General features: G+C 43.4%; 1 protein-coding gene across 3 annotated transcripts in view; it reads right to left on the bottom strand.

Moving 5' to 3' along the window:
* Window positions 1-12,959, bottom strand: part of SPATA6 (spermatogenesis associated 6) — a 162,868-nt gene extending 149,909 nt beyond the window's left edge. For all 3 annotated transcript variants that reach the window (XM_037827273.1, XM_037827274.1, XM_037827275.1), the window contains exon 1: window positions 12,714-12,959. In XM_037827273.1, coding sequence (XP_037683201.1) covers window positions 12,714-12,956 — 243 coding nt within the window. In that variant the 5' untranslated portion in view covers window positions 12,957-12,959. The remainder of the gene's footprint in view (window positions 1-12,713) is intronic.
* Between the last annotated feature and the right edge of the window lie 815 nt (window positions 12,960-13,774).

The following is a 13,774-nucleotide window of genomic DNA, read 5'->3' as shown; positions in this document are numbered from 1 at the left end:
CCTTATTGGAGTTCTTTATAAGAGGATAAAAGATACACAAAAACAGTCCAGAGAGCTCAGAGAAGCTAAGAGATGAAACAGAGAAGCTCCAGAGAAGCTGAGAGACAAGGACATCAAATAGAGAAGGCCCACAGAAGCTGAGAGAGGAAGCCACTGAAGCCAGAAGCTGAAAGCAACAACCCAGGAGCAAAGGACCGGCAGATGCCAGCCATGTGCCTTCCCATGTGACAGAGGTATCCCAGATGCCAGCAGCCTTTCTTCAGAGAAGGTATTGTCCTGTTGGCACCTTAATTTGGACATTTTCAGGGCCTTAGAACTGTAAATGGCAATCTAATAAATCATGGTAAAAGCCAACCCATTTCTGGTATACTGCATTCCGACAGCTTTACCAAACTGAAACAATTGCTGAAAGGAATGTAAAATGGTACAGCTAGCTTGGAAAATACTTTAGAAGTTCCTTAAACAGTAAACATGAAGTTACCAGAGGACCCAGCAATTCCACTCCTTGGTACATACCCAAGAGAAAAAAAAATGCGTTGCACATAACTTTCTACCTGATTGTTCATGGCAGCATTATTCATAATAGCCAAAAAAAAATACATACAACCTAAATGCCCATTAACAGAAGAATGGATAAACAAAATATGGTATACCCATACATGGAATAAGCAATAAAGTACTGACGTATACTACAGCGTGGATGAACTTGAAAATGTTATACTAAGTGAAAGAAGCCAGACAGAAAAGGCCACACATTATATGATTCCATTAATATGAAATATCCAGAAGAGACAACTCTATAATGACAGAAAGTAGACTGCCAGGACCTGAGGGGAAAGGGGGAATGGGACAGGATTTCTTTATGGAATGATGAAAATGTCCTGGAAATAGATGGTGGTGGCACAACTTTGTGAATATATTCACTGAATTGTATACTTTTAAAGGGTGAATTTTATGTTTTGTGAATTCTCAATAAAAAAAGATAAAAACACAGGATAAAATAAAATGACGGAAATAGATGTAACAGGCAACCACCAAGAAAGCTGGTGTGGCTATTTTAATAAATTTAAAGTTTTCTTCAGAAAGAGAAGGATTAGCAAGAAAAAAGTGGAACATTTAATATTGATTAAGAATTCAATTGATCAAGAAGACATAATGAAATAAAATGTGTAAGGACCTAATAATACAATGTCAAAATAAATGAAGCAAAAAATTAAAACCGAATTCTAACACTTCCCCATCAGGAATTGATAAAACAAGTAGTCAAAAAATCATTAAGCATATAGAAGATGTGAACAACATTCAACTAATTTGACCTATTAATAGTTACAGAATATTTCATCCAACAAGAGAAAGAGACACATTTTTTTCAAGTCCACAAGAAGACATTCACCAAAATAGATTATATTGTGGACCCAAAACAGGTCTCAATAAATTTAAAATGACTGATATCACACAGATTATTTTTACTTACCAAAATGGAATTAAATATCTGGAAAAATAACTAAATATTTGGAAATTAAACAATACAGTCTTCAATCATTCATGGTTCAAAGAAGAAATTAAAAGAGTAATTAGAAAATATTTTCAAATGCATGAAAAAGAAAAGCAACATATCAAAACTTGTGGAATGTAATTAAATCACTTCTAAAATATTCAGCATTAAATTTAATGAAACTTCCTTCAAATTTTTTTTTCTGCACATATTGAGATAATCATATGCTTTTCTTTTTCAGTCTGTTAATATGGTGATTTAAAAATTAATTAAAAAAACCAGTATAATTAATCAATCAATATAATTCACTATAGTGACAGACTAAAAAGAAAAATATATGATCATCTCAATACAAGCCTAAAGAGCATTTGATAGAATTTAACTCCCATTCATAAAAGCTCTGAGCAAACTAAGAATTGAAAGAAATTTCCTCAATTGATAAAGAAAAACCCTATAGCTCACATCATTTATACTTAATGGTAAAAGACTGAATGCTTTCCCACTATTATCAGCAAAAAGGTAAGGATGTTCCCTCTCAACAATCCTATTCAACATTACACTAGAAGTCCTAGTCAGAGCAATAGAGCGATAATAAAAATAAACTTAAAAATAAAAGAAATAAAAGGAAAACAGATTGAAAAGGAAGATAGAGAGACAATCTATTTTCAGTTGACATAACTGGCATCTGCAATCTACAAATATGATACCAAAAATAATAAGGAAGTTAGGAAGGTCACATGATATAAGGTCAATATATAAAAACCTATCTATATACTAGCAGCAACAATTAGAAATGAAAGTTTTAAAAATATACCATTTATAATAGCATCAAAAAACATGAACCACTAACACAAAAAGTAAATACCCCCCCCAAAAAAAAATCAAACGAAAAAGATGAACCACTTAGACATAAATTTAACAAAGTATGTGTAAGACATGTAAACTATAAACTACAAAACATCACTGAAAGAAAATGAAAACATGCAAAGATATACTAGGTTCATGGATTTCAAGACCCAATATTGTTAAGATATCAATTCTCCCAAAATTGATCGAAAGTTTCAGTGCAACCCCAACCACTAAGAAAATCAACAAAATTGACAATCAGACAAGTCACAGACACATCCAGCTCAGCGGACATCTCCTAGTCCTTCCCTATCCCCCTCCTTTTTCCCTCTTGCTTGTTTGCTTGCAATATTCCTGTTTCCATTTTGCAGCCTGTGGGGAGAGGGGGTAAGGTGTTAGGGTTTAATGGAATTGCCTCACTGCACCTTGAATCTGAAAATGGAAATAAGTAGCCCCAGCTGTTTGCCAGGTGGGAACTATACACAAAGGTTGCTTGATACATGCTTTTTTGCAAGGTCCCTCTCCTGGGGTTTATAAAAAACAAACAGGCAGCACAGGATCCCTCATCTCCAACACGAAGAAAGTCATGCAAAGCTGTCATCCATTGACCCTGACCTAAGCAGTTGGCCTCCCCTGTGGACCAGCCACAATGGGATCCCTTCCCCTGCTCTTTTGGACCCTCTGTGCTATGTAAGTAACAAAGGGGGAATTTGTTCTGCCTGAGCCTGTGTTCCCACAAAGCACCATGTAGCAACTTGCTCCACAGATTTTGGCGCAGCAAGCACGGTGCACAGGGAAGTAAGGAATGGGTTAATTCTTTGGAGATTCATCACTCTTGCTTTCCTTTTATACAGTAGTGTCTTGGGCAACACAGGACTCACGGCTCTGCTGGCTAAACTGAAGGGTAGCCTCCCACAAGTACCGACCTCTGGCTAGGAGACCTAGGGCCTGCTCTCTTCATCCTTTGGAAGAAGGATGGCATAAATGAGATTTTGAGAACCTCCCCATGAATGCCAGGCTACATGGTTCTACACTGGGATCAATGAGGTTGGGGCTTCCACTGTCCAGTGGCACAAGGCCTCTTATATCTGTTCTCATTCTGGAACCAGGCATACCTGCACTCAGGCCACCCAGACTGACCTGGAAAGTAGTGTCAGGCCAGTCATTATTCAGGAAACTATTAGAACTGAAGATGGGGACCCGGGGGTGAAAACAAAAGTACAAGCTTTTATGGAGAAGGAGATATGGGATATGAAACATATGTATGGACAGAAGCCTGGTGTGGGCATCACTACCACCCTGATTGAACAGGCTGAATGGAGGAGTCTTGGCCACCTTGTATCCAATTCTATTCTCCAACAAACTCTGTCAGATGTAATTAAGGGGGGAAGTGGAGGGGTGAGGAAGGCGTGGCTGATGGTGTAACTACTCCTGCTCCACAGTCACAGCCTCTGTGTGACTGGTTCCTTCAGGAAGTCAGACAAGTATATCTCACCCTTCCACCTAAGCCATGGTCATGCTGCGACGACTGGGTTTCAGTGCAGATATTCCATCCCTGCTGGAGGGATTTAGCCCCTCACCAGATTCCCATTTCATGGCAGAACACTGAAGATTTTATTAGAGGGGTCCACTGAATGAGGCAACAAGCTAGTTCTCCTCACTCCAGGACTTCCTCTGGAAGACATGACTGAGTGAGTTTATGGTACCCTCCCTGCTTAAGGCAAGGGCTTCCATACAAGAGGGTGACTGCTCTGGTAATTGACTGAGGAGACAGACTTGTGGTTGGTAGGTGCCCACCTGTTAACCCAGCAAATCCTGAGACCAACGAGATAGGTCAGCGACCACCATTTCCTCTTGGCGCCCCCACTTACGAAGCTATGTTCTTGTGGCTACTAGAGGCAGAATGACACCATAGCTGGGATCTCCAATGGAGAACTTTGAAAAAAATACAAACTAAAAGGGGGGCCACAGGCTCAACAGGGACAATTCACACCAGCTTAATTCTCTCCTCATAATCCCCAGATACAGGGAGCAGAAGGAGAAGAGGATTCTGAAGATCACCCACCTCTCCCTTTGGGCCTAACTGAGGAGCCTGGCCCCTAAGAAAGACCTCTTTACCAGATTTGACCAAACTGAAAATGGCCTAGGTGTAGGGCCAAGGGCCCTGTTCACCCCCAGGGGACCGAAGACTACATGCCCCACTGTGTTTAGAATTTAGGGGCAGAGAACAAACCTTAATGGCACTTTTGGATATAGAAACCCAGGTCTGGATGATGCAGAGAGGAAGGGGTGACAAATAGCATTGGGAGATTTCAGGAACAGGAGGTTACTGTTACCCTGTGGGTTGATCCCTTTGGCCCCTTGGATGCCCCTGAGGACATGTTTCCCATCAGGGAATGCATTATAGGGACTGGTATCCCGCACCACTACACATCCCAGCAAGAGTTGTGGGGATACACTCCCTCATCCCAACAAATTCTGGCCATTATATTTGAACAAAGAGCAAACCAAATAGGGACTGCAAGCATGGTGAACCAGGCCTTGACAGTCCAGCTGGGCGATAAAGCCCAACAAGATACAAGGCCCACCCCAGCAGTTCCCCTTCTTAGGCAGTATATGGGCTAGAGCCCAGTGCTGGGACAAATTACTGTCTCTAAAGTCACCTACCTCCAAAAAGGAGGCCCAGAAGTTGATTGGGCTATTTACATATTGGCACCAGCATACCCCATCTTGGTATCCTCCTGGCATCCCTATATCAAGTGATACAGAAAACAGGTACTTTCCACTGGGAAACAGAGGAGGAACAGGCCCTGCAAGAGGTAAAAGTGGCTGTTTTGGCCACCCTGCCTCTAGACCTTTACATCCTAGATCTCTGTTTGAGGCACAGGTTTCTGCAACCTACATCCATACCAATTGGTACCTCTAGCACAAGGAGAGAGCAACCAGAATCCACAGACCCCTGGATTTTGGACCAAGAAGTTCCCAGATGCAGCCCAGCATTACTCCCCCTTTGAGAGGCAACTTCTGGCATGCTACTGGGCCTTGAGGGGAAGAGAAAGGATTACCAAGAGCTCTCAGGTCCTCCTGGGGCCAAAAATCCTATCATGTCCTAGGTCCTGGGTAATCAGAACACTTGCTCAGGCAATGCCCAACAACGCAGTGTCATCAAATGAAAGAGGTATATTCAGGATCACGCTCACCTGGGCTCTCAGGGAGAGACACACCTGCATGAGAAAATGGCGGAGGCCTCCCTCAACAATGATCCTGTTGCAACACCAGATGAGGGCCCTTCTCTGCTGCATTGGCATCTTAGGGACCTCAACTCAAGGATGCCCCACAAGATGTCAGCATCTGGCTCACTGATAGGCCAAACTGAAGCCATCTGGCATCCACTGGGCACAGCTGCTGTTTCCCTTGCCTTGGGCAGTCTATATGACACCTCTGGCACTGGAAAAGGGTCCAATGGGCCAAACTGCGAGATGTCCTTAGCCCAGGAACATTTGGACCCAAGCACCTCAGTATCAGCTTACTGACTCATGGGCTCTCACCAACAGCTTAGCAGTCTAGTCAAGTTCATTGAAGGCACACATTTGGAGAATCAAAGGTTCCCCAGTGCAGGGAAGGGACCTTTGGAAACAACTGGCATCATGGAATGGCACCATCTATATTACCCATGTTGATGTACTTGGCAAGGACCCGTATTGCAATGAACATCACTGGACTGTTCTAGCCAATAAAGGATGTACTGAGTTGCTTTTTGCCCCTAATGAAGCTGGAGATCCTTTTGGGAAAGAGGATGAGCCCTGCCTGGAGGATAAGGACAATGAACTTACCCTTGATGACATTCAAGAAATAACTGAATTTCCCATGGCTGGATCCACTACCGAACTAGACATGGAAATTCCAACACCATGAAATCAGGAACAGAGTACCTGTCTTGTTAAAAGAGGCCCAATCTGCCATTTACCAATGTTAGAGATTTCAACAACAAGCCAGGGCTGAAAAGGGCATTTAGGGGGCTATTCCCAGAGGGGACACATGGGGCTGCCCATTGACCCTCTCCCACCATCCCAAATTATGTCCCACACCTTGTTCAGGTATAGACACCTATTCAGGCTATTGCCTTGCCTTTTCAGTTTGTCAGGCAGGTGCAGTACATACATGGAATACCTTTAAAAAGTGACTCTGCCACCCCTTTGGATACCCAGATGACATCTCTTTTGGCAAAGGATCCCAATTTACTACACAATACACTCAATGATGGGTCCAAACTCACAGAATTAGATAGAGCTTCCACATCACCCCCCACTCACAGGTGGCTGTCAATGTGAAGAATTTTAATGGCCGCCTAAAAAAGGAGCTTTGGCATCTACTTCCTAACAATTCTCTTACCGAATGGACTGTCCTCCTTACTCAGGCCCTCTGAAAGCTGAACTCAGCAGTTCCCCAGAAGGGAAACAGCCTTATCCTGCTTCCTAGCACATGGACGGTATGAAGGTGGGAGAAGTACCCAGGTTTTCAGCACATCCACCCTTAAACCCATCAAGATGAGGACTGGCCCCAAATGGGGGACCAAGGACCTACCACTTGGGACTCTCCTTTTCAGCCACTGTCAGGGGATCATCCCACTTTTTACCCATACATCCTCAACATGATTCCCAGGATGGTGGGAGGTTAGGGCTGTCAGGCAGAGAAGTGGGATGACAAAAGCATGCCAAGAAGTACTTAACATACATGGGGGTGACAATCCAGTGGGCTGAACCTGCAGAACCTGACACATACATATTGGAGGTTACTGGTAATGCCTACCCCTAGTTGGACCACCAGTCCCCTCGGGAATGGTCATAGGATACCTGTGAGGAGTCCTGACAACTCTCATTTATCAAGAAGGGATGGAAGAGGACTGGAAGATATGGGCGAGGCACTTAGATCAATGGGAAAGAGGTGAGGTCATACTCAAGGCAAGGAACAGACAGACTGAGGCCTTAGAGGGAAAAGATAAGTTACTGCAAATAGGCCGAGAGAACTGTCTCCCATGGGAGGTATTACAAGACCACCCCTGTCAGTACTTACTGTTTCACCCTTCTATTTCTACAGATTTGGCCTGGCAACAGCTTTCATTCGGCTGACCCAGGCTATCACAGCAACAGGGAATCTGACCAACTACTAGATCTGCCATCTGAAGCCTTGCTCTCTCGCCCCTCTTTCAAGGAGCTGATTTCCCCTGCCTCACATTTCTACTAACATCAGGAAGTTTTTCTTTTACTCCCTGTGACAAATATAATGGCACAGTCATTGGCTGCACACTCTTCTCCACACCCCTGGACAACCTGTCAGGATGTAATAACTACCAATACAATGAAACCAGCAAATGGCTCAGTCATTTTCCCACTAACATCCCCAAGATGACCAGTGACTATCTAGGGGTGGGCTGTGCTCCTCCAGGGCATAGCTTCCTTTGTGGAGGAAACAAAACTTCTACCAGCTGGGCCACTCCCTGCATAGGTCATTGGACACTGACGGGACAATACATCCTCAGGTTTCTAACTGCCCCTTTGAAAATTTATAAGCAATGAGACTTCTCATTGGACTGTTCCCCTTGTTCTGGCTGGGAGTAAGTGCCAATGAACACATGATACGCAATCTGTCAGCCAGCTTGGCTGACAATGCTGAGTTCACAGCATGACCCCTTCAGGCTCAGCAAAACTCATTAGGTCCTTTAGCCAAAGTAGTGCTTGATAATCGCACTGGCTTAGACTTCTTCCTAGCCCAACAAGGTGTATGTGCTATTGCTGAGTTGAGATCTCCTGCACTACATGGGTTAATATCTCAGGGAAGATGGAACAGGTGTCTAAAATCCAATGGCAAGCCCACTGGTTGCAAAGTGTACAGATTCTTTGTGGGACCTCTTTGGCTAGCTCCTAGTGGTTAAGGGGCATGGATATGATCATTACACCAGACAGGCCTGATCACCTTGCTTGGAGTAATTATACACATAGAAATCATCAAAGCCCTCCTAATGTGCTGTAGCCACTAGTGTTCCCAAATTTTTACTGTTAACATTGTTGGGAATGATGGGCTGATAGGCCCAACTCATCTCCACCTTCATGTCTGAGGTGGGAGGTGGGTTTATGCTATGAAAGCTAACATAAAGGAGGAGGCTAGGCCTGGTTGAGGGACTGAGGGGTGGACTGGGGAAACTGTGGATACGCTCGGTGGCCATCTCCCAGCCCTCACCTAACCTTCTCATTTTCCCCTCTTGCTTGTTTGCATGTAGACGTTTCTATGTGCTTCCATTTTGCAGCCTGTGGATTACATCTGGAATGGCCTAACTGCACCTCGAACCTGAAACCAGGAATGAGCATCCCCAGCTGCTTGCCAGGGCAGGAACTCTGCACAAAGGTTGCTTGATACATGCTTTTTTGCTCAGTGACAGAGCCCCTTCCCTGGGGTGTACAAAAACCCAGAACTCAGGCAGCACAGGGTCCCACATCTTTGACATGAAGTGGGTCGTGCAGAGCCACCATCCACTGACCCTGAACAGAGCACTTGGTCTCCATGGGAGACCAGTCATGATGGACCTCTTCCCCTATTCTTGGTGCTATATAAGAAATAAAGTGGTCATTTGCTGAAAATCTCTGTTGTGCCTGAGCCTGTGTTCCCATGACATATTGCCTAACAACTCGCTCCACATCAGGAGAGAAATTCACTTCCGATGAAAATTAAAATAATCTGCATAATCTCAAAAAATTTGTAAATAAATATTTAAAATCTTTTATGTGACAGAGGAACAAATCTTCATAAAAATTTAAGGAATTATGAAATTAAAACAGGTAAAAATGAAAAGAATCAGTGAATATTTAAAAAGAGAGATTACATTAGATATCTTGGAAATATGTATGGTCCATGAAGTTAAAAATCTCAATAGAGTAGAAAGAAATTTAATTAATAGGTAAATAAGAATATAGTATTGAAGATGGAATAACTAAGAATTCTCCAGAATTAAAGAAATCCACAAATTCTCAAATTGAAAGTACACACCCAGTGCAAAGCAGAATTAGAAATAAATTCACAGCTCTATACATCATATTGTTTTGGGAAAAATGCCAAAAGACTTTGTTGATGCAGGGTTCCACAAATCTTCAATTTGTAAAAAAAAAAATACAGTATCTGTGAAGCACAATAAAGTGAAATGCAATAAAACAAGGTATGCCTATATTAAGTTCAAATACTGGTAAAACTAATCTATAGTGACAGAAATAAGAACAGTGGTTGCCTCTCGGTGAGGCCTGAATGGGTCACAAGAGAATTTCCTGGGATGTTCTTAATCCATCTGAGTAATGGTTACAGGAATGTATGCATTTATCAAAATTTATTGAAAAAGAATGGAATGCTGTCACAGGAATGAAAAAGTAGGACTGTTTTAGATTTAAATGCACTAAAAAGACATAACAACCAAATGCAAACCTTGATTGGATTCTTGTTTGGGAAAATTAACTATAAAGGACATTTTGAGGACAATGAATAAAGATTATGATACTGTTTATTATCTTAGTTGTGATAACGTTATGATTATATAGGACTATGCCCTTAGTTTTAGAAGATGCATGCTAAAGTATTTCAGGGTGGGATATTATGACAGCGATAATTTCAGATTTTAAGCAAAATATATGTTATACATACACATATACAAATTTACAGATGAAGTTAATATATATAGGTCATGGGATACAATTGTACTATTCAACTGTTTGAAATTTTTATAAAATAATAAAAAGTTGGGGGGAAAAGAAGACACCAGTGATATAAAGTCATCTCAAGGATATATTATTTAGTGGGGGAAAAAAAACCAAGGTGCAGAATAGTTTATATAAATATGTACCTCTTATGAAAGAAAGGAAGGGACATGAAATATATATATGTTTATGTGTGTGTGTATCTATGTGCTTACATTATAAAGAGAAACATTAGAAGAATAAACCAGAAACCAATAGAAATGATTACTGATAGCAGATGAGTATAGGTGGGAAGCAGGGCTGAGAGGAAAGGGCAGGAAGCAAGACTTTTCTGAATATATCATTTTACACTTTGAGTTTTATATCATGTGTTGAAAAATAAATTAAATTGAAAAAAGATATAAAAAAATCTAAGGTCACATAATTCCTTTATTCAATCAAAATCAAATTAATCAAGATGCTTAACTTATAAGACTGCTAATGGTCTTTTTTGCTCCCTCTGAGCATCAGAGCCATTTATTTAAATAAATGGCTTTTGCTGGTCAGAAAACTTAGGATCTTGTCGCAAATCTGCCCCCAAGTAGTTGTGCAATCCTAAGCAAACAACATAACCATGTCCAGCCTCAATTCGCTCACCTGAAAAAAAGGGACTAAATCCAATGATTTCTACGAATTCTTGAACTATAAAATTCTGTGACCCACATGTTTGTTGAAAAAAATATATAGGAATATTTCCACCCGCAAATTTTTCTTTAACTTTTGGTGAATAAGAAAGCTCCATCATACATTCACTTTCCACAGTACAATACCGAGGAGAAAGGGTAGTGAAATCAAATTTACTTCTCAAATTTATCCGAGAGCAGTAATAATTTACTACAAAGTGCTTCCTTTTAGAAGGTCTGTTTTGGCAACAGAAGAGAAGCAGCAGCCAGCCTCTCAGGCAGCCACACTCACCAGACTGCTAAACCCCATTGGTTAGCAAAAGAGGAAGCAGCAGCCCGTAACACAGTCTATTAAGGCTGAACTCCAGAGTTTTACTCACTGCCATAGGCCAAGCAGGGAAGCAGAGGTACACGTATTCTTTTGCTATACTCTTGTTACTTTACAAAAAATTGCCAAACAGCTGTGGGACTAAAAAAACTTTTATCTAAAGCTAGGATTATAGCTTAAAGCTAAATCAGAGCCCCAGAAACTTTCTTCTCCTCTCCTGCCTGACACTGCTCCATTCAGCTTTCCAACTTCCTAAACACCTAACAAAAGACCTAAATCAATCTAGGTTGAAGTTCTGTGCAGCTGCAGTCTCATTCTAATGTGAAGAAAGAGAACCAGGAAAGGGGTGGGGGGTGAGAGGATGCTGCAAGCATGGATTTTGTGGTCAGAAAAGCCTGCCCAGAGGGTGTAAAGGAAGGAAATGGAAGGAGCTTCTTCACGCAGCACTGGTGGGAATGGTGTAGAATTTTTAAGTATCCCCACCCCCAGGAGACTTGGCTGAGAAATAAAAGGATTTAGGGAGGAGGAAAGGATGAAAAGGAACTGAATCAGGAATTCTGATTCCAAAATGCCTACAGGTCATACCTGTGGATCTAAAATGAGGTTCTGAAAGGCTCTTAGGCAGATTTCTCCTAGGAGAAGAGACAAGATAAAGTTCTCCATCTGAATTAGAAAATGAGACAGTTTTCTAAAGCATGGAATGGAAGGAGTTCAAAACCCCCCTGGCGGGTCTTCCGAGATTATTAAGGGAGATGGAGTTTTCTTATAGCATGGAGAGGTCCCTGCCCCTTCCTTCACTTAAGGAAGAACATGTGGGGTTCTCAGCCTCAGCTGAGACTTCAACAGGGGGACAGAGGGAAACAAGTTTGGAAAGTGACTGGGTGGGACTGGGTGGGACTGAGGGTCCCTCTGGAGCAAGTTTGGAGAATGAGGGGATCCCCTATAAAAATTGACAACTGGAAGGCTGAGAAGGGATCCCTCTCAAAGTTGGGAGGGTTTGGGGATTGGAGGGACCTGAGGACGCCTGAAATGATTTTTGAGGAGTTGAGTTTTTTGTGCAATGATGACACATTTCAGCTGTTGGGATGTGGGAATTTTACATTGAGGACTGAACATAAAAGCTTCTCACTAATTAGAAACTTGGAAATTTGGCTTAAAGAAAGTATCAGCCTGCAGTAATTTGGGCGAGGAATATCCTCCAACTGAAGACTGGGGTGCGGAGCGGGAAGCGGGGGGAGGGGGTGCGGAAAGGGGTAGTAGCGGTTAGCAATACTTGCTCGCTGGGAGAACCAGGGCAAAGGGAAATTTAGAGAAAGCCCCCTACCCAACCCCCGATGGGGATGGGGAGAGAAGCTGTGAGGTGATATGGACATGATGTGAAAGGATACAAATTGGAAACTGGGATGAAGCTAGGAGAGCTGCGGTGAGGGGTCAGACCTCTGCGTGGTTGGTGAAGGACAGCGTTTATGATTTTGAGATGAGGAAGACAGAAGTGACACGGGGGTCACGACTCCCTTAGGATAATTCAGACAGTGAAGGAGGATTTGAGGTGATTCGAGTTCTCGGAGGTGAACGAAGGGAGGAGTCGCTGAGTAAATTCTTGAAACCCAGGCGGCAGAGGGTGGGGAGCCGCGACAAGTACTCACAGAACGGATCTCCAGCGCCAAGGCGCATTGCAATGCCTTCACCTTCGGCATCCGGGCGGGGTGTGATGGCGGGGAGAGACTCCTGCCACGAGCCCGAGCGAGGCGGGAAGACGCGGGGCGGGGCGGGGACGGGGAGGAGACAAGGTGGCGGCGGCGGCAGCAGTGCCCCCAGGCCGGGGCCCGCGGTCCAGCCTGGGTCCAGCCGGAGCAGCAGCGGGGCGCGGGGCGCGGACTCGTTGTCATGGCAGCCAGGATGGGCGGGGCCGGAAGAGAGGCGGGGCAGGGACGCGGCGAGTCGCCCGCGCAGAGCCGAGCGGCTGGGGGCACAATACTGCGAACGCCAGGGTGGGGCGGGGCGGGGCGGGGCTTCAAAAGGAGGCGGAGCTTCCGAGGCTGCGGGGCGGGGCCGGGGCAGCTCATCTGTGACATCAAACTATGGGCCCAAAGCCAGACAAAGGAGAGAATAGCTGTTTAATGGGACAGTACACAGATCAGGGATTTGGGTTTAGGAACCCTGAGTTCCAGCCGTGGCGCTGGCACCTTGAGCTAATGGCGTCCCCCTGTGGCTTCATTTTACCCAACTGTAAAACTGTAAAACAAGATATCCTCCTATTTGAATTTGATGTTACAGTTTACAGAGCCAGCATGAGAAAATTGAAGACTAGAAAAGAGACTTAACCCACGTCAAAGATAGAGCCAGGACTGGAACACAGGCTTTCTCAAGGGAAATCCCAGTTGCCTCCCTGAGAAGTGGGACTTGAATCAGATCATTGGGATCTTCTTCCTATTCCTCTATTCTGTGATTCTTTGTTAGTGTGTCCCTCTTTCCCCTCTAATTCTCCTGTGTATGCATCTCTAAACATAAATTGAACTCTCAATGAAGGGCCAACAATAAACCAAATTGTGAAGTGCCCGGACCTTAGTCCATTAAAGATAAAAAGAACCTAAGAGATTGCCCAATCCAATCACTTTAAAAAATCATTTTTTGTTGTGAAATGCATTGTTTTAGTTTCCTGGGCTGCTCAAGCAAATACCGTGAAATGTTCAGGTTGGGTTAAACA

Source organism: Choloepus didactylus, chromosome 2 (assembly GCF_015220235.1).
Source record: "Choloepus didactylus isolate mChoDid1 chromosome 2, mChoDid1.pri, whole genome shotgun sequence".
Classification (NCBI taxonomy): Eukaryota; Metazoa; Chordata; class Mammalia; order Pilosa; family Megalonychidae; genus Choloepus; species Choloepus didactylus.
This window is presented reverse-complemented; position numbering and strand designations above follow the sequence as displayed.